Source organism: Sinohyriopsis cumingii, unplaced genomic scaffold, assembly GCF_028554795.1.
Source record: "Sinohyriopsis cumingii isolate HCF-2022 unplaced genomic scaffold, ASM2855479v2 utg000198l, whole genome shotgun sequence".
In the NCBI taxonomy this organism is placed as follows: Eukaryota; Metazoa; Mollusca; class Bivalvia; order Unionida; family Unionidae; genus Sinohyriopsis; species Sinohyriopsis cumingii.
Window position 1 is genome coordinate 4,577,630 of NW_028315875.1, and position 22,077 is coordinate 4,599,706.

General features: G+C 35.9%; 1 protein-coding gene across 2 annotated transcripts in view; it reads left to right on the forward strand.

Moving 5' to 3' along the window:
- Positions 1 to 5,710: 5,710 nt before the first annotated feature.
- LOC149774604 (ectonucleoside triphosphate diphosphohydrolase 4-like) overlaps positions 5,711 to 22,077 on the forward strand; it is a 58,421-nt gene continuing 42,054 nt past the window's right edge. The window contains exons 1-3 of one of the 2 annotated variants that reach the window (XM_089945062.1): positions 5,711 to 5,895; positions 14,841 to 14,855; positions 20,332 to 20,711. In XM_089945062.1, the coding sequence (XP_089801188.1) occupies positions 5,888 to 5,895; positions 14,841 to 14,855; positions 20,332 to 20,711 (403 nt within the window). In that variant the 5' untranslated portion in view covers positions 5,711 to 5,887. The remainder of the gene's footprint in view (positions 5,896 to 14,840; positions 14,856 to 20,331; positions 20,712 to 22,077) is intronic. The other variant, XM_089945063.1, reaches the window with a different exon arrangement.

Sequence of the window (22,077 nt, forward strand, 5' to 3'; positions counted from 1 at the left end):
ATTTGGTGACAAATGTGACATCGTTTCTTTTCTTAATATACGTGTGTCTTGGCATTATTGGTACCTTGGCCTTGTCCACAAGCAGGGCACAACCTCAGGAGTTGACAAGCGCTTTTCTACTATGAGCCTTGTGTCTTCAAATGTTGTTGGTAACAGGTGGGGGTGACAAAAGTACGCTGGCAAGCTAGGCAATTTACTCGTTCTTGTCCTTCGTCAAAACAGTGTTGAGAGACCAACATTCTGAGCATTTCGATCGACTATGTTTGTGTTGCTCTCGATTGTTATATCCATAGTCACATTTCTCACAGTAAGAACTTTATCCCAAGATTGGGGTGATACTGGTGATGACATCAAAATGTTAATCTTGATAATAGACGTGAATGTATTTTCCGTCATTGAAATATTTGCCTCAAAACAATAGAGGTCCGCGAACTTATTGAGGGTGTACTTTCAAGGTTTAGGTTGGAGCTTGGACATCTTGCAATTTCTGCATTTCAGGAATACCACAGGGTGTGTGTTTGGATAGCCCCGCTTGCTGTAACAGAAGTTCTGCTTCCCTTTGTTGTTTGGCTCGGTTCAATTTTCAAATCTTATTCCTTTCTATCGTGATGTTCTTTTTGGCATACGTTCGTCCCACCACGATGGCCCTGGCTAAACACATTTTGTCTTGAAAGTTGTTAATTTGGACGAAACTCGTTTTGGTGCTATGAAGGTCGTCCACTAATAACATCTTTTTGCGTCCGGTCCTTTGGGGAAGAGACACGTGGGTCATAAACAGTGTCGCTTTTCCATCGTGCTGAATCTTGTCGATGACTTTGGAAGGTGTTAATTCTGCTGGGCTGCGAAACTCGATCCAAACGGGGAACTTTAAGCTGTCGTGATGAATGGAAAGTCTCAATCGATCGTCTTCTTTGGCATGACATTGTCATTTTGAGTCCCATACATCGGAGATGAATACCTCTGCTTTCTCCAGTGGTACGTGTGTCTTGAATTCTTTAAACTTCACTGTGTACGTTAAGCCGTCGTTCTAAATTTTCTAGAGGAGCCATTTTCCGTCTCTTGAATGTGGTAGTTCTTTTCAGGGTTTACTAATGGTGGTGACCTTTGGTTGGGTGAATGCTCTCTGGGTCTAGATTCTGGCTCATTCATGTCATCTTCAAAATCACTGGCATGAATTTGTACTAAAACTTCAGCTACTTTACGAGGCGACAAAACACTTTTCTGCCTCTTACTTTCTTCTCCTTCCTCTACGACATGGTGCGATCGTTTTATCTGGACTGAAAAAGTCAAATGAGTACATTTTAGACGCCATGGGTCCCTTTATAGCATGTCAGACCAGTGTATGTATAAAGGGTTAGAATTCGTTTCACTCTCAAATTGACCAGAACGATGTAAGAGCCTACACAGCTCGAACTTCTGATCAGAGCTATGCGAGGTGTCATAAGAAGGTTTTCTTCAGACAACCCGACGGACTTCTTCCCCTCCTTTCGAGATAAAGCCAAGATACTTGCTATATCTGTAAGAAGAAAGAACATTGTTCTTCATAGTGTCCAGACCGTCAAAAAAGCAAAACATGTGTCAGAAGAGACAAAAGTCAAGATACCTGTTATCATTGTCAAGATAAAGGACATTGGTCTTCAGAATGCCCTAACAAAATACAGGAACAAGAGGAAGTGAGGGGTACCGAACAGGAAGAAGAAGAGGTACCCTCCCAAAAGAAAGAACCCAGATACGTTCAGAAAGAGAAAAAAGAAAAGAAAATAAGACGAGGAAAAAGTGATAATTAAGAGGACGAAAAACTTGTGAAAGTGAAGAAATTCAAAATAACAGAGACAGAGATAACAAGGCATAGAACAAGTCTATGAACTTTTGTGTTGTGTTGTGATATTGAATTGTAAAATTAGTACCAGAACAAACCAGGCAGAAACCGTAAGTGTCTCTTCGTTTTGATTTTTTTAGAATAAGAACCTGCACTCGCGCACTCATGCACTCACACACACACACACACACACACACACACACGCACGCACGCACGCACGCGTACATCATGGATAGGAAATGATTTCTGAGTTGTAATTGATTTTGGCAATTGAAATAATATCTCCCTTCGAGAGAAGTGGGTGGTCCTGAAAGGGACAGTTGGGTACTTGTTTGTTTAAAAGAACCATCTCTGGAACGTGACGTAATCAGTTTTAACTGCCTTAAGCCTTTGCCACGGCCAAGGCCTACTTCTGGACTGGCTCCTGTCGATGATGATTTGGTTGAAATCATTAGGGTGGTATCGCATGCGGTGTAACAGGCTTGGGTTGTTGGGTTCGGGAAGGTCTTTTCTCTTGGATCGCATTAAAGAAGTCTGATACATTTGTTTCAACCTCCTACACTCTGCCAAACTGTCGAAGAGTGCCGTCACAGTTTGACTTTCATTATCTTTCTTCTCTCCTAGACCTTGTTTCTTCTCTGCTTCTTCTTCTTCTTTGTGTCGTTTCCTTCTTCTTGCCTCGTCTTCTTGTTGTTGCTGTTGAAAGAGAAAAGCTTGTTCTGCTTCTTTCTACTGTTGTAAAAGTTTCTCCAATTCTTCTTTCTGTCTCTGTTTAAAATTCTCGACGTGTGGTAAAGAAGAAGGTGGCGAAGGTACTGGTACCGGAACAAATTTTTGCGAAGAAGAAAGAAAATCGACTACATCCCAGTTAAAATCGACCTCTTCTGGAAGTAGCCCTGTGTTGACTTTGGTAGCCACTGCTATGCCATCGATTCTTGTCTCCCACGGCTGATGCACCCCATTTCATCCACTTCTATGTTTCCGTCATGTTTAAAAACTCTGCCGTATGGATTGACTGCGCACTGACGCTAGCGCACCTATATAGGGAATATGACATCACAGTCAGCTCTTTTCGGATTGGAAGCTAGACTCCACACTGTGACTGAATTTTGTAACACGTGTTAGGATTGGTGAATAAACTCAATCCGTTTTCGATCGGCTCTTCCACTATAAACAACCGCGTTCAGTTCAGTCCCTTCTCCTGTTCTCGTCACAAGATGTGGACAAACGTAGAATCATCAAAAATCTCGTATCGTCAATGCTGTTCAGTATGGACTTACCCATGTATGTCAGATCATCATGGACAATTATCCGGATCACCGATACGAGCGTTTGGAAAAGAAGAATTTATGTTGATAGACAAGGCTGCTTGAAGAGAGTTCTCATCTACGGACCAGAAGTCAGAAGACGTTTGAAGAAGAGAAGAAGGCCTATGCGATGCCCTCTATGTTAACGGAATCATGTTAACATAAATCCAAAGGCCCTTTTCAGGGCCACTCATATGCCTCGAAAAGATTTGCTTTTTTGCCTAACATTTGTATTAGTTGTATAGATATTTATGTTTGTATGTTGTCTGTTGTATGTGTTATCTCTGCCTGTATCCAGCCAAAACGTTCTAGGTTTTTCTTCCGCTCTTTGGTCTCGATTGAGGTCAGCCCCTTCCTACATTGTTACCAATCTTCAGTACTATGACGTTACCTTACCTGTAATGTAATTTCCCATTGTCGCTATACATCTTGACGCTATACAGGCCCAAGGATGTCTATACTGTATTGTCCCACTGACGCTATATCGCCCCCTATTACTACTTGTGCATGTGCGTACTCGTACGTTTGTGTGTGTGTGTGTGTGTGTTTGTGTGTATGTTCGTGCGCGCGCGTACGTTTGTTTGTGTGTATATATTGGTTTTTGTTTTTCCCTATAAAACTTCCTTTATCCCTATCAAATTTATTTCACCTACCTAGCTACCAACAGTAGCACGTATTCATGTGAGCCACTTGCAACACTGTTGCCCTTATTTCACTAGCTTCTGGTACAGTGACGTCACTGAAGCTGGAAATTTTGAGACTATAAATATAGATTTGGGTTTTTCCACAGGTTGAAACTATAAATAGATACTAGGGTTTTCATACAGGAAAATCACACAAGTTGAGGCTATACATATACAGTGGTGTTTTCCAATGGAATTTCCTCACAAGTTGTAGCTAAAAATAATTATTAGGTTTTTCCAAATGAATTTCCTACCAGTAGTGACTATAAATAGATAGCAGCGTTTACCACATAGTATTTTTGCCAGTGTAAGAGTCTATTTTGTTAGATTTTATCTCCTTCTCTTACTTTTAAAGCTAACATAAAACGACTATAGAATCCCCCTATTCCCATATTCAACTCCCCTTGACGCCAAAGTGGCCCATTCGGTTTCCCCATGTTCAATTCCCCCATGACACTATAGGGGCCCAATCAATTTCCCCATGTTAAATTTCCCTTGACGCTATTGTGACTCACGACCTTTCAATAACCATTGACGCTATAATAGCCCACGCCCTTTTTAAGGATACGCTAATGGAGCTGAATAAAGAGGAAAAGGAGGATGATGAAGAGGATAGAATAAGAATGAGGGAATTGTATGAAAGGATAGAAATTGAAGAGGAGAATGAGAAGAGGAAGAAAGAGGAAGAGAATGAAAAAGAGGAGGAGGAAAAATGAAAAAGATGAAAACAGCAATAACAAAACTAAGATGATGGTGGAGAAAATGAAGAAACTAGAATAACAAGAATAGGAGAATAAATCCAAAGGCTCTTTTTAGGACCACTCTATTGCCTCGAAAAGATTTTCTTTCTTGCCTAAAAACAGTACCATGACGTCAACCACCTGTCCATTCCTATTGTCCCATTACAATCCCAATAATTTTTTGTCCCTATATAGTCCCACCCGTGTTAAAATTCCCCATGCTAAATTCCCATTGTCTCTACGGTACAACCCTCCTAGTTTAACACTGAAGTCCCTTTGTCCCTATCCTATTCCCTTTAACGACTATAATGGGCGAGCCTATTTTTCTCAGACTGTGACGTAGTTGATCCTATTCGGTAACAGCCGGATAATCCCGTAAATTGCCGTAAGGTTAACACTTGAAAGTTGTATCCTTTTGTGAGTATGTGTACAGAAATTAGAGTGCTTGTTAAGTCGACGTGAAAGGCAAGATTGTAGTTGTCATTCTTTTGCTTTTGCTTTGCTTGATTCGAGATTGTACATATCAGAAGCAGACGACATAGTTTTTACCTTAAATATACCCCTTGGTTGAAAATGGGCTTGTCCATTAACTAGAAATGACCGACGAGCATGGTCGTCAGGCGTCTGGCATCTCGACTATCTCCAGCACGCTTCTCTACTAAGTAAAGAAGTGAAGAGTGCAGGAGACGGCCAATATTCCAGACTATGTTGTCTTAGACATTTTAAACTTTCGTTTGGTATAAAACCCGTAGACGCTAACGGTGTTAGGGGCTCCCAGGTCATAATCAGGTTCGAAATTATAAATCTGTGAATGAACTATCAAGTTCTGTGCATTTTTATCTCATTTATGCATTTCGTTTTTTTAATCGGTGGAGGGTACAAATAAACGGGGAATTATATTCAGACTATAGTTACGATTTCGTCAGGCTTTTTGTGTGCCTTTGTCAAAATTGAAACAAAATTGATAGCTCGTTATGATATATTGAAAAAGTGCATTTTCGGTTGATAATCAGTTTAAAAAAAATATACATTAATGGCAAACATTTTAACTATGATATTGTCAGACTTCATCAATACATATCAGTGTTCGAATTCGAACTCTGTCGCCCGATTTTCGGTCATTTATTCGGCATCATAAAGCTGAAAACTGGTCAACGCATTTCCGGTTCGTGTCATTCATGGTCTTGCATTACAGAACCGTCTTCTTGAGTTTCTAACGTTTTTCTTCACTGAAATCAATATTTAGTTTGTGTGTCTGTAAAATGATGAAATATGTATTGATATGAATATCAAAAGGGGGCATCAGTGGTTGCGGTACACAGGAGAACAACGACTCATATGGCAAGGTACTCTCCTCGAATTCAGGTTTCACATGCTAAACGTTTTGTTTTTAACGTAATTTTAACAGTTTTTGTCATATCTCTACGACGTCAGCAGTGTATCTGTATCCGTATTTGTACGAAGCCGAGACCAATACTGGTATTTTACGGGGGGGGGGGGGGAGGGAGTGGAGGGGTGTTCGCATTTTTGTAGATCTTGTGGTTAGTCTTACATTAGGGCAGTGTTACGAAGCACCAAGATCCACTCAAGTCCACCCAAATCCACATCAGATCGCATTGTGTCTGCCGTCTCATCTCTAACTTGCAACGCACCCCTCCCCTCCCCAGATTTTTAACAACCTGTGATTTATTGATAATTAAAGAGTCAAGTGGGATTATTCATTTGTATTTATTATTTATCAACCCGACACAAGAATGTAAAGCTTTAAAGAAAAAAATCGGGGGAGGGGCATGAGACGGTAGACACAGTGTGATTTAGTGTGGATTTGCCTGGATTAGGGTGTGGATTTGAGTGGATTTGGGTCTTTCATAACACCCACATTAGGGTAATCTGGTCATATTCCGACCACTGAGGTTGTTGACATGAGAACGACAACTTCATTATTGAAGCCAACTACTTTGTACCTAAAAACGATACAGGAAGCAGTCAATCAGGCTTCTTTCAACAAGTTTCATAATTCAAAGAGCATATAATTTGAGGTCTTCTTACTGAAAAAGTGATTTTGTTATGATTATATACGCAGGGGGTAAATCTGACCATGTTGTGGCTTATTCCGACCTTTGATATGTGTAATTCCGACCCCCATATATGGACAGTACATATACGAGTTTCATCCATAAAATACAAAGATTTTGTTTATCTTGACAGATTTAAAAGCTTTAAATTTGTATTTTTTTCAGATAGAGAGATAGCAGATAGAAAGCGATATTATTCAGGGCTCGAATTTAACACAAATTTCTTTGTAGCCAGAAGGAATAGTATACTGAGAAATTTACTAGTCCTGCCAAATCTTTACTAGTCCTAGCCACAAAACAACATCACACACTTGTATTGAGATTAACAACAATTTTATTTCATAAATAGCATTATCATATGAAATTCAGAAGTAAAGAAGTATAAACCTGCTTCAAATGATCAATCAGTCAATTCACATTTTTTTGCTTCTCAAGATAATCTAGATCCAATTCCAGAAAGGGATCCAGGTGTCCTTTCTTATCCTCCACCAGCACTCCGGGTCCATATGGGGCTTGTTCTGGTCTCCTTACCCGTCTCCCTAAAACATTGCAGTGCAGTGGTAATCACCTTCAGGATCACTTCTGTCATCTCTACATTGTCAGTTGCTAGGAATGATGATTTAATCTTTCCACCTTTGCAAATTCTTAAATATACAATTTCCTCCGTCTGAATTGAACTGTCAGTACAACCGTCACACACTACTATAAGAAACCTTGCTTCTTTCACACCTTTGACAAATTTCTGCCTTTCTCTTTCAATGTAAATGTAGCATCCTGTTTATGATTCCTTAACTTTTTCCAACATCAGCTACACGTGCCTTTGCCCCCTCCCCTACAATTAAATGCCTCTCCTTAATAAAGACTTGACTGCAGCGAAATGTTCTGCAGGATCAAAACAGTGGCTTTTATAAACACTGTTATAAAATAATAGCATGAGAAGATAATGTTAGTTTCACTTGGAAAAGGTGTGTTCCCATCAAAAGAATTATTTCAATGCTCCAATTATGGTCTCCTCTTTAATAGCGTAAGTTTGGTAATTGTTCCTAATTAATCAGCCCTCAATGTATTGTTGAAATTATTAATAAGGCAGAAAATTTTCAAATCTTAGATGCCAATGCTCAGAGATTTTAATTCGCAACAAATGTACAGCATTCTGCTTGGAGATCTCCACGTGTATTCAATTATTTGTTCATTTGTGTAATTGAAAAAATACAAAAACTATTCTTATCATCATAGAAAAAGTAGTTATATGGAAAGGATGTGTCAATATGCAGTTTCCCGTTTGTGACTTTTGGAGCGTTTGGCTTGCGAGCCCCCAAAAACCCACAAAACAACCTTAAACAAACAAACATGAGAAATAATTTCTTTGAATAGTTTTTGCCATGTTCTTTTGTGTGGTATACCGCTTTGTAGTTTGTTACTGTGGTAGAGTGAATAAAGTGTGATACCACTTCATTTTCATTTAGTTCATTATAAGAATAATTAGGATCAACTACCAAATTTACATTGTTAGTGACGGGACCATAATTGGCACTGTTAAGTGAAATGCACAAAATTGGATGGTTTCTTCTTATAGAAACTCACCTTTCCGAGGCAGAAATTGACTTCATCTTCTCATGCTAATATTTTACGACTGTGTTTACAATGGTCACTGCTTTGATTCTACAGAACATCTGCTAAGTCAAGTCTTTATTAGGGAATGGCATAAACAAACGCTGACTGTCGACAACCGAAACTTGTAGCCCATCGGTCTATTAACATTATGAAAGTTACTAGTCTGACAGGATATCTACTTGCCTCGGGCTAGCGGAGTAGCGCTAATTTCAAGCCCTATTGTTATATAGATAATTGTGGATGTTGTTATAGAGATAAGTGTGGAGAGAAGTAACATTTTATTTTTATTAGATTTTTGTACCTTTAATTTTGTATTTATTGTTTTTAATTACATATTTATTCCTGGATTTATTTTCTTCACAGTTCAATACAATCAAATCATAATTCTACATTTTCTTGAAGGTTGTGTTCTTGGTCAGAATTGACTTTTTATGACAAAGAACCAGAGGTAAATCCAACCACTATATAGAACTTTGCATACTATTGTTATTTGTCACAAAACTGGTGCAATTTTTACTGTTTTAGCGAGACAAAGCATTATTTTAAAGCTAACATCATTACTATGTTATTAAAAGCTATAAAAATCTTCGATGATTGATGCCTGACTAGGGTCCCTACTACAATTTTTTATGAATGCCATTTCTGAACTCGTGCAGAAGAGAAAATAATGAGCGATTACATCATTTTCTCATGTGATGCCTGGAAAAATCTGTACTAATTTGCATATGCATGCACACAAATAAAAACAAAAAACACAGCAAGTAATTTGCATTATCTTTGCTGTAAACAGCAGGACATACATCCATGGTCGGAATTACCCTACTGGTCGGAATATGACCATGTTACCATATAAGACCATGACCCTGATATTTACGTTTTGGAGTCTAGATCTTAGTGCCAAAATAATAAAATTGGTTGAAATGATGATAAGTATCATGAATGAAACGAAGCTATAAAAAACATTTTTGTCAATAGTGACATACAATGATGTCTGGCATTTCTGTGCATTTAAGTTTTCCACAACCAATATTGAAGCAAAATGCCTACCGAATCCGACTGATTGACAAAAATAAAATACTGCAATGCTTACCATTTGAAAAGAGGCAATTGTCACCACAATATTCTGTTTAAAAAAATATTAATTTTGGACACTGGATAACACCCTTTTGTTTTCATGACTCACAATATGCTGGTCTATTCTGTGCATAGCTTTGAAAGATGTAATATTTATCCATCGTGTTATATAAATGAATTACATTACTTTGGACTATTTCTGTCAGCATTTCAGTCGAATAATAAGCTCAGGTTTATAGCTGGTTTTACAAAATTCAATGAAACATTGCCAGTAAATGTCAAAAGATATGAAGCAAACAAAACAGATTTTGTAAACAAATCAGTAAATTTCAACAATTACAAAAAAAGCTATTATGTTGAAGAGAAACAATAATGAATAGGATGTAATAAGTTTACGTCTTGTTTATGGATAAAAAATATCAAATAAGTTAGAAACAGACTACGCCAGGCAATTTCTTGAAATGTAGGTCAACGGAACTTGAAAATACATCCATTTGCTTGTGTGAAAACTTGATTTTTATTACAAATAAGAACCTAGATTAAGTAAAATATGTCGAAAGTGATATTACTTTGTAGAAAGCATCAATATAGGCTGTTTGATTTGACTTCTTGTTCTGATGTTAGTTGACCTTGGGACATGTTACACAGCGTCATTATTTATGCATTAAGATAGTGACCAAAAACATGTAAATATCAGGGTTGATGTCTTTCATTGTAGGACTACTTATTGCTGAGCACCAAGCAAGGCAGCTGCTTGTATCATTTTTATAAGTCTTAGTATTAATCATGGGGGGTTTAAACCAGTGACCTTTTGCATCCGAGACAGGCACTCTAACTGCTTAGGCTTCTAAAGCGGTTGGTAGATTAGCTAATTATGTTTTTCTCCTTCACAGTGATATGCTGTTCTAGAGTCATGGAATATTTACATTTTATAAATTAATGGCATCAAATATAGTCTTAATTTGAATTGGCCAGCAGTTCCTTAAAGGACAATCCCCAATAATCCATTGAAAGATTTAAACAGGTTTATTGTATGGGATTAAATAACAAGCAACAACTTAGAAACAAGATACAAAAAAATTGTGTTTAATGTTTTAGGGTGGAGTAAAATAGATAAAACACTAGCTCTGTATGAGGGGACAGAACTATAATATTTCAAAATTCAACAGACTGGTGGTACATATATACAGTGTTATAATACATATGTAGATATTACAGTGTTAATGGCAACATTAGATTAAAAGACAATGCAAAATTAGATAAAAGACAATACAACAACAGATTTAAAGACAATACAATAATAGATAATAGACAATACAGCAACAGATTTAAAGACAATACAACAATAGATAAAAGACAATACAACAACAGATAAAAGATAATACAAATTCACATGAAACTACCTCACAGTAGAAGACAACATGCAGAAGTACATTTTATGTTTTGAACTTGGAATTCCAAATTGTTGCACTTTTTCTTTGAGAAATGTATGATGAAGTTGTCTACCTTTTTCTTAAGTCAAGCTTGATCAGAAATCATCTTTAGAGAATTTTTTCAGTGTACTGGAATAATTATACATTGCATGATGTTAATTTATAACAATAGAGAACTGAATTTTTTTTATGTTTTGAAAATGATTGTTTGTCCTTTTTGAAAGAAAATTTTGGCCTGTTACATTTGTTAGCATGCTTAGTATTTTAAATTGTTGCATGATGTCTGTTTGTTATTTCTGGAATAAAGGCCTAAAAAGAATATTTGAAAATATAATGTATATGTTTTTTTTTTCTTTTTTCTTAAGCTGCATTACTTATATTTAATCATTTGGGTCTACAGAAGATGGTATGAAAGTTGGAAAGACATATAGGGACTGCTATTATTGACCCCTGGAGCCATATTTCACTTATGAAGTTAGTTGGGTTATTTATTGCATGATGCCATTTTTCTGAATTTTCTTGACATTAATATAATTTTCTTTCATAGGGGTGGGTGTTGGTTTTTAGAAGATGGGGTGATTTATGTCATATAAAGAAATCATATGGTCTAAGAGATTTTATTGTCCATAGTGCAGTGTTGCCTTTTGAAAAAAAAATTCTGTCTATTGGGGTAGGTTGTTGAATTTTTAACAGAAATAAGGATGTTTTTATATATGTCTCTGTGGTTCAATTAATAGATGGTAAGCTGCTGGGTGCTGGAAAAGATTTGGCAGTAACCTTGGGCATATGATTGTTATTAATTTTATTTTATTTGATCGGGGAGGGGTAGGTGTTGGTTTTTGACAAATGAAATAAGGCTGTATCTTGTAGTGGCTCAGTAAATACATGCTATATACTATGTAATTAATTGATCTTGACATAATATGATTTAATGTACATATGTTTATGACTGAGCTTTACATATCCCTACCTTTCCTCCTGTTTTGATTGCAAAAAGTGAGTGTTTGGATAGTGAAGGTGGGTGTGCTTGATTAATATGTGATATTTATAATGATCCAACTTTCTACTTTTCATACCTTTCCCAATTCATGCCCAATCACAGTTTTGTAGTTTGTAGGTAAAGGTATTGGTGTTAGTGAGTCAGGATAAGTCTTGGTAAATTGAGTGAGGTGTTGACTTATGGAGTAACATCATGTTAAATCCAACTAAAGCCCAAAAGGTCATCTTATTTGTTTACCTAGAAACATTTTTTCACATGAAATTTTCCATAGAACCAATACAGCATATGTTCATATTTAATGTTAAATTTCTATAGATTCCCATAGTGTTATAATTAATGTTAAATTCCAGTTGACCTCCATAGGATCATCCTTAATGTTTAATCCCACAGCTCCATGGTGACATATATCCCTTATCATTGCCCATAACTACTTATGTGCTTGTAATAGTAATCCAATATGAAATGCAAACATTCATTGTATCTGTGTAAATAAAAATGAATTTAAAAAAAAATTATTCAAAATTCAACAGAAAAGTTTGAATCATTTGTTTCATTATTGTCTTAAGAAGGTATAGCTAGGGATTCAAGATGGAAATATCAACATTCATATCATATTTGTAAAGGATAGAAATAAAAGAAATTCATAAATATATTTACTAGTTTAATGGCGTTAATTTGTATTATTTAATCATTTAATATAGTCATTATGCTCTTAATAATTTCATAACAATAGTCATGTTTACAAGTATAATTGCTATAATTTATGAGTAAGTTTTCAAGATTGAAGTTCACAACCTGTTTTAAAATTCATTGAAAACTAATGAAAACAGAAAAAGCAAATCACCATGTACTTCGCCTGCAGATTGGCATGTAAAATTAAAACTATATTTTCCATCAGTTATATTAAGTGCACTGTTTTTTATAGTTCAGAGTAGCATATTTAATTCTGGTTTTATTGTAAATATATTTGTCACTGTAAAATGTTTAAAAATCTCCTTTCTGCAGTCTCATTAGTGGAACTAATTAAGGGATTCCAAATTATTTTGTTAATCCATGTGGTAGCTCACATATTTGAAAGCCTTCATCAGAAACTGAATGTTGTTGTGTGAGACATTTTCTCACTAAGGTTTTCACTAAAGGAATTCCATTTTGATGTCAAGTTGGGCCTAAATGAAAATGGTGCTGATCTGGCTGACATCCAGTATGGCAGCCATCTTGATTATTATTACTGCTCATCCTGAATGGATTATCATATCCACATGCAGTTTTTACTAAATTAAAATACTGATCTGATGTCGAGTGTGGTCACCATGGCAGTCATCTTATTGATACTTCTCTTGAGTGAATGATCATATCAACATGGGGATTTAACTAAAAGACTTCTTATGATTTCTAGTCAGTGCTAGGTAAAAATGGTGCCAATGTGACATCCAGTATGGCCACCATGGCAAGTCATTTTTGAAAATCTTGTTTCACTACTTTTGAATGGATGTTTGTATCACCCGGGGCTTTGCACTAAAAGACTTCTTATGATGTCTAGCTGATACTTAGTAAAATTAGTGTCAATGTGAATTCCAATATGGAGATCATTGCTGTGATCTGCAAATTGTTATCACAGCTCTGCTTGAACAGAAAGTCGTAATGATGTGGGGTTCTCACCAGAAGATTTCTCACCATGTCCAGTTGATTCTTAAAAGAAAATGATGCCGATCTGATGTCTGGACAATCTTTAGAATCTTATTATGCCTCCTCCTGTATCATTATCTTGTCTAGTTTTAAATGTGGTTTTTATAAGTAGACTTCTTATGATACCTAGTTGATCCCAATGAAAATGGTGCCATTGAGTATCGCTGCCATTATGACTGACTTTTAAAGTCTTGTTGTCTCAACACCCCCCTGAATTGATGATCATTTTGATATGGGTTTCTTACCAAAAGACTTATATTTTGTCCTAAATGAAAACGGCGCTGAGGTGACACCTATTATTTGTACCACAGCACCTAAAAATCTTATTGCTGAAGAACGTGAGAGATGGTTTTGGTGAGAAGAATTGGTCTTGAATTCCTGGAAATTCTTTTTGCCCATTTGTGCATCAGCCTCTTTGAGAGCTCATACCATTATTGGGTATTGTAAATCAGTTACAGAGTGCAATTAACAAGCTCTAGTGGCAGTTGTAACTTTTATTTTGGAACATTTGGGGTGACAGAGGTGTATTATTTAGGCATACATGTGTAAGGAAGGTAAGTCCCTAATTCACTCTGTGTAAGGAAGAAGTCCCTAATTCACTCTGTGTAAGGAAGGTAAGTCCCTAATTCACTCTGTGTAAGGAAGGTAAGTCCCTAATTCACTCTGTGTAAGGAAGGTAAGTCCCTAATTCATTCTGGACAAAATTGACAGGCCATGTCATCTGTTTACAGAAACCCTGCAAGGTCAGTTTTAAAAAATTGCATCATAATGAGAATTATATTTTTAAATTTGCAGGTGTCTAACAATTCAACCAAGTATCATTGTCTTGAGAATTGCCACCATAACAACCAAAGAATTGCACGAAACTTTAAAAAGATAATCCCTTTCAGATATTAACATGAAGTACAAGAAGATTAAAATAACAAACAAAAACATTACTTGTAGCTATTTTTATTAAAGTAATTTACATCATACCAAGTTAAGTATTCAACAGGGCTATAAGATTGGTTCCTCTAATTTAGATACAGTTTGCAGAATTGTGAAAGGAATTACAAGAATAAAAATGAACCAGTCTGGCCAGAAACTTTTATAATGTATTCACATATGTGCAAACAGATGGTTCGAAAAAATTATAGCTTTTAAACTCACTGCTATGAATTTGTTATTGCCATGAGTATAGTGGTGCTAATAAAAATGATGTAGACTTTTTCTTGCATCATTATGGTCTTTTGGAATTGAAATACCTTGCACAAAGAAAATGGTACAGATGGCACAATTTAATCCAGGGCCTGTCCTGAACCCTGAGAAATATTTGAAAAAATATCCAATGTAAAACACGTAATACTTAATGTACAGTGACTTTCTTTTAATATATATTTGCAAGTAAAGTCTTGTTCTTGTGTTTGCAGAGACGGTACAGAAAGGTATATGGCTTCTTTTTGTGTGGGAACCAATCGCTTGGTGCAGAAAATGCATGATTTGCTTAATTAGTATAATCTCAGTATTCTGTTGACTTCATTTACGTAATAAAACAGCATCTGTAGTACACACCCATTATTTTAGCTTGCCTGAATTAGAAGTTTTAGAAGCTTGCACTGAGTGAAAGTTACCACAGGTTTCAACAGTCTTGCAGCTTTTGTTGTTACTATCTATTTCTTTTTTTTGTTTTTGTAGGCTGTTTGTTGTCATCATATATACTGGTAGGCTGTTGCTACTTTCTGTTGGCTGTTGTTGCCATATGTAAGCTGTTATTATCCTCTGTAGGCTGTTTGTTGTTATCATATGTCAGCTGTTTAAAAGGCATCATTACAGTAATTAACATCTTAGAAAACTTTAATTTTCCAATATTTTTGATGAAATCTGGTACAGTAATTAAATATTTAAATGTTTTTCATATTTTAGGTAACTTTCACTTGGTGTCAATAAACGTTTTAGTTTCTGTTTTGGATTTAATGCTATTTTATATCAAACCCAAGTAGTATTCTTCACTGGTTAGCATATCTCAAGGAAATGAGCAATGATTATAAAATATGCAAAGATTATAATGTAGGTAGAATATTTATTTATTTCTATGTTTAGATACATGTTGATGTTTAATGAAATGACTTGATTTTCTCCCCATCAGGCACCCTATCTGGCAGCACTCAGATTTATGCAGTGACAGAGCTCAAAATATTCATGGTCTGATGTCTATGACCTCTCTAACTTTAGATTGGTTCCTTCATGTATTTTAAGTGAGTTGCTTGTCAGGTCTGCCCCCCCAAAAGTGTTATCTGATTTGCCTGAATGAACCTTGAGCCTAATGACAAAATATGGCATTTTCATTTAAAATTCTTGAACGATGCTGGTAAATTAATAATACTCAGCCCTCTGCTGGTGGTCCACTTGTAGGTCCCTCCACCTTATGAAGATCATCTGCTTAATTGTATCGAAAGCCATAAACTTTGTGTGCAAAAAGAGGAAAAGGTGACTAATGAATGGGTACAAGTACTATGTTTGTTGTATGCATTTCATTGTTTACCCATAATTACATAACTAATAATAAGCAGCCTCTTGCTCATGATGGCTGGTTAGTCATTGCAAGCAGTAGCTATGCTATAGTTTGATAATTAAGCTAAACTAGGGGATTAGATGTTTAAAATGTTTTTTACCTTAAAAAAATAGATATCATTACATTACATTTCAATCCATTTAGTTTACAGAGATGGTAGACACTAATTCTGTTGATATGTGTTTTCTGAAGTTTTGTTACATCCACATAACTCACAGAATTTTATTACAAAAGTTGATGATACTGCTTTACTGACTGATGTTAAAAAAAACCCAATGCCTCTTTGACTTTTATTTTCAACTTTGATCAAGAAATAAAGAGATTTTGCAATGCTCAGAAACTCCATGGCCCCAAAATACTGATCCTACAGGTCATGATACATAAATTGTACATCAACCTGAACCCAAAGCTAAAGGCATAGTGTCAGAGGTTGCAAGTTCAAAGGCGTATCACACAATTATTCAGAATTTTACTCCTGGGTATGCAGAAATTGTGAAAATGTTGGAAATCTTGTTTGTGGTAAGCCTTTCTTCTATGTGAAGGACGATTAAGCCTTACAAAGTGTCAGAAGTATGAAGGACCAACCTTATTTTTCAGATTGTGTGTGTGTGTGTGTCAGAATAATAGGAGAAAATATGGTCTGTCTGTCTGGTAAGTGGATTTAAAGTGAGGGCAGATGATTTTTTTAAAAAGCCATGTGCCATGGGTTAGTGTCTGAAAAAAATATTTTGTGAACACATAGTGACGTTTATATAAGCAGGTGGAATATTGCTACCAGTGACTTTTAGTGGGTAACACAGGAAAAACGTTCAATATTTCATTTTCTGGTGAAGTCTTCATGTCATCAACAGTTAATTATGTCATTGAATGTGAAGTCTTAATATCATGAAATGTGACATTGTGATGTCATGAAAGGTGAAGTCTTTATTTCATCAAATCACTGTTTATGAATCTGATGAAAACAGTGCCACAGAATTTTTGATTAGTGAACGTCATGACATTTATGGAACTAATTTAGTAACTTTATTGTCTGTTTCCTAAGCAAAATATGGAAAATACTTTAATCATTTTGTGAATTGCAAGGATGTGAAAGATCAAACAATCCTCTGATTATACAGTATTGTGCATGAAAAACTAACATTAATTAATATATTGGGTATATTATTATACTCACTTGTAAGCTTCAGTCCAGCTGCAAGCAGTATATACCCTGAATTGCCATTGCGTCATGCATTTATGCTGATTACTCCTAATACACTGCACAGGTCAAGCCATTATGCAGTGGCAGATCTGATCTGTGCAGTTTGCAGTTGGGCACAGCTTATAAGCAAGTATGTACATTCAGTGCATGTGAAACATATCTAGTACATTTACCAAATGCTTGCTGGACAAGAAGAGTTTGCTTTGAAGTAACAAACACGATATTTAGTGTTCACTGGTGATGGGGCAGTTAATGAAATAATAGTCAGGTTTGGGAAATATCATAATTTCCAAAGTGAAAGGTAATTATAATCATTTTAATCATGATTGTAGCTGTACATATCTCAGTAAATGATCAGAGTAATTCGGTTGCAAATCGTACAGCCATCCAATAATCATGTCTATTTGTCCAGTATTCAGTTTGGCAGTAATGGTTAGATCTCATTAACTCATTAACCCCTGCAGGTTTTTGTCGTTTTCGCCTGAAATGCGAGTAGGAAACACTTTGTGGGCTATTTCTGAATGCATCCTAATACATTGAATTCCACATGATTTCCAATTAACCTAATGCCTAGTTGTGTTAGAAACATCGTTTTTCATTGGCTATTTCGGATGCATATGAGCAGAAGGGTAAAAGTTGGAGTTCTTTTGTTTTGTTTTGCTTAATAGACCCATCATTTTCATATCGAGACCACTCTTTATTCCCAGTGCCCATCTTATCCTACTTTATGCAAAGGTTTGTCTGCCAGTGTGTAGTTAAGACCGGTCTGCCTTACATCTGAGGCCAAAAAGTCTAAAATCCGGACACAAACTCGGACTCTGACCAAGACAAATTTTGGGTGAAAGAAAATTGGGTCCAAAAAATTAAGTTTTTCCCTCAGTATTTTGTAGTGCAACTAGAACTTCAAGATTATTTAGTATCATTGTAGAGATACATCTGTCGACCTCTCTATAATACCATCCACTTTAGTGTATCATACATGACCTTGATGCTACAGAGTTTGGTAGTAGGCTACTACCTCCTTCCATGTAAATGCAGCGTCAGGGGTTAATGAGTTGAATTGATTTATTTAATATGATACCATTGTGGAAACAGTCTGTTGAGGAGCATTTCAAAGATACCCACTGATCAATTTGTTACATCAATCCAGTTGTAGAGGGAACAGTCAAATTAAGAGCATATCATACATATCCCACTTATCTGTTACATCAATCCAATCATAGTAATCTTGACTACAGGCTATTATTGGCTATAATCAGTTGAATTAAAATTACATGTGATAACAAGGTAATCTTGACTACAGGCTATTATTGACTATAATGAGTTGAATTAAAATTACATGTAATAACAGGGTAATCTTGACTACAGGCTATTATTGACTATAATCGATTGAATTAAAATTACATATAATAACACTACCGCTCCGGTGACCTAGTGGTTAGAGCATCTGCCTCGGATGTGGGAGGTCATGGGTTTGAACCCCAGCCGAGTCATACCAAAGACTTTCAAAAATGGTACTAACAGCTGCCTCACTTGGCGCTCAACATTAAGAGGTTAGTGTTAGGACTGGTTGGCCTGGTGTCAGGATAATGTGGCTGGGTGGGACATCATGCTTTATGTATGAAGCCCCATTGCTAGACGTCACACTGCAGACGACATAGTGATATGACTGAAAAATTGTTAAAGCTACGTTAAAAATGTAAATCACACAAACACACACATGTAATAACAAGGTAATCTTGACTACAGGCTATTATTGACTATAATCAGGTAAATTACAGTTACCCATAATAACATGATAATCTTGACTACAGGCTATTATTAGCTATAATCATTCAAATTATAATTGCATTTAATAACAAGGTAATTTTGTCATTGGGCTGTTATTGACTATAATCAGGTAAATTACAGTTACATATAATAACAAGGTAATCTTGACTACATACTATTATTGACTATAATCAGTTAAATTACATGTAATAACCGGGCAATCTTAATGACAGGCTATTATTAACTATAATTGGTTAAATTACATTTGCATGTAATAACTGGGTAATCTTGGCTATGTAATAACAGGGTAATCTTGACTAAAGGTTTTTATTGACTATAATCAGTTAAATTACAAGTACATGTGATAAGGTAATCTTGACTGTGGGCTATTATTGACTATAATCAGTTAAATTACAGTTAGTCATAATAACAAGGCAATCTAGACACAGCCTATTATTGACTATAATCAGTTAAATTACATTTACATGTAATAACAAGGCAATCTTTACTACAGGCTATTATTGACTGATCAGTTAAATTACATGTAATGAAAAGGTAATCTTGACTAAAGGCTGCTATTAACTCTAATCAGTTAAATTACAATTATAACAAGGTAATCTTGATAGAAGGTTATTATTGACTATAACCAGTTAAATTACAATCACATGTAATAACAAGGTTATCTTGACCAAATGCTATTATTGACAATAGCCATTTAAATTATAAGAAGGTAATCTTTACATATGGTATTTTTGACCATAATCAGTTAAATTACAATAATATGGAATAAAAAAGTAATCTTGACAAAAGAGTTTTATTGACTATAGTCAGTTAAATTACACATAATAAGAAGGTAATTTTGAGTACAGTCTAGTTTAGGATGTAATCAGTTAAATTACATCTGCATGTAATAAAAAGGTACTCTTGAACATAGGCCATTTTTGATTGCAATCAATTAAATTACAATTGATAACAGGATATTTTTGATTAGTCATTTAAATTACATGTAAGAAAGCTAACCTTGACTACAGGGTATTTTCACTAATTGACTACAGGGTATTTTTACTAATGGGCTAAATTACAATTACATGTAATAAAAAGGTAATCATAACTATAGTTTATTGTCACATAATCCAGTGCCAGCTGAGAGTGAATGTAACATTTTAGGATTAATGAAGAGGACAAAGACAGAGACCATGATCTGCCAGTGCATTTTGTGATAGATTTTTTTGTACTTGCTCATGTTGTGAGAGAAGGCATTGTTCCATTTCTGTAGAGCCAGTGCCCTCATGTGCTTGTTATTTAACATGTTCCATCTTATATAGTCTGTTGTTGTTTTAAAATATGCATTGGTGAAAATAATTATTTCTTCTTCCAGGATCTACTTGAAATGGTCACAATGCTGCCAGAGAATTTCTTGCCTACAAGAACAGCTGTCTGGTCTGCGTCCAATCGTCATCCTGGTGTTCACATTTTTGTTATTGGCAATTGTTGCCATTATCTTCATTGAGATTCAATATGCCCCTAGTCAGGATGATTCCAGATACCAGTTATCTAGTCTACCAACCCTTGGTAACACTTACATCAGTTCTCATGGTCCAGATGTCCATTATGGTATTGTGATTGACTGTGGCAGTAGTGGTAGTCGAGTGTATGTTTACTTCTGGCCTCCTCACTCTGGTAATCCACATGACTTGCTAAATATTCAGCAGCTCAAAGACGCAGATGGGAACCCTGTAGTGAAGAAAATATCTCCTGGTAATAATTTTTTTCTAGTTGGCATTTTAGCACAGCAATACCATGTAATCAAGCCATGAGTGGGATAATAAATGTTTTGCCACTATGCCAAAGTATTCAGTCTGGAATAAAATATAAGTTTATACTGACTACATTTTGCAGCCCTATGGATCCCAATCACTAATGTCTGAATTAGACAGCCATATGGATCCCAATCACTAAGGTCTGAATTAGACAGCAATATGGATGCCACTCATTAAGGTCTAAATTAGACAGCCATATGGATGCTGATCACTAAGGTCTGAATTAGACAGCCATATGGATGCCACTCATTAAGGTCTAAATTAGACAGCCATGCGGATGCTGATCACTAAGGTCTGAATTAGACAGCCATATGGATTCCAATCACTAAAGTCTAAATTAGACAGCCATATGGATGCTGATCACTAAGGTCTAAATTAGACAGCCATATGGATGCTGATCACTTAGGTCTGAATTAGACAGCCATATGGATGCCAATCACTAAGGTCTGAATTAGACAGCCATATAGATGCCGATCACTAAGGTCTGAATTAGACAGCCATATGGATTCCAATCACTAAGGTCTAAATTAAACAGCCATATAGATGCTGATCACTAAGGTCTGAATTAGACAGCCATATGGATGCCGATCACTAAGGTCTAAATTAAACAGCCATATGGATGCCGATTACTAAGGTCTGAATTAGACAGCCATATGGATGCCAATCAGTTAGGGCTGAATTAGACAGCCATATAGATGCTGATCACTAAGGTCTGAATTGGACAGCCATATGGATTCCAATCACTAAGGTCTGAATTAGACAGCCATATAGATGCTGATCACTAAGGTCTGTATTAGACAGCCATATAGATGCCGATCACTTAGCAAATGCAAGTTCAGCAGGGGCTCTCAACCCATATACATACTTCAGGTACCACCATAAAAACTGTCTTTCTCAACACTTAAAATTTATCGTAGTTCCATATATTATTTATGCAGACTTCAAATACCTGATTGTTTCTTTGGATGCCCCAGAAGTTCAGTTGAAAACAACACATAAGTAGCTGAACAAATCCCATATGGGATATGCTGCATTGTTGTCAGTTGTGATGGAGTGGCTGATCCAAAAGTGTTGTATCATGGTCTGGATTCAGATGAGGTGTTTCCTAAATCAATCAGATGACAGCTCTCCTCATCCACCGATATAATACAGACTAATAATATTAACAATTTTTTCTACAGACACTCGTTGCTCGATCTGTGATAAACCATTTCATTCCATTAATAAAATAGTGTGTGATCACTGTCACATTGATGGCACATACCTCTTAAAGGAGCCACATGCACACATACCTCTAAAATTAG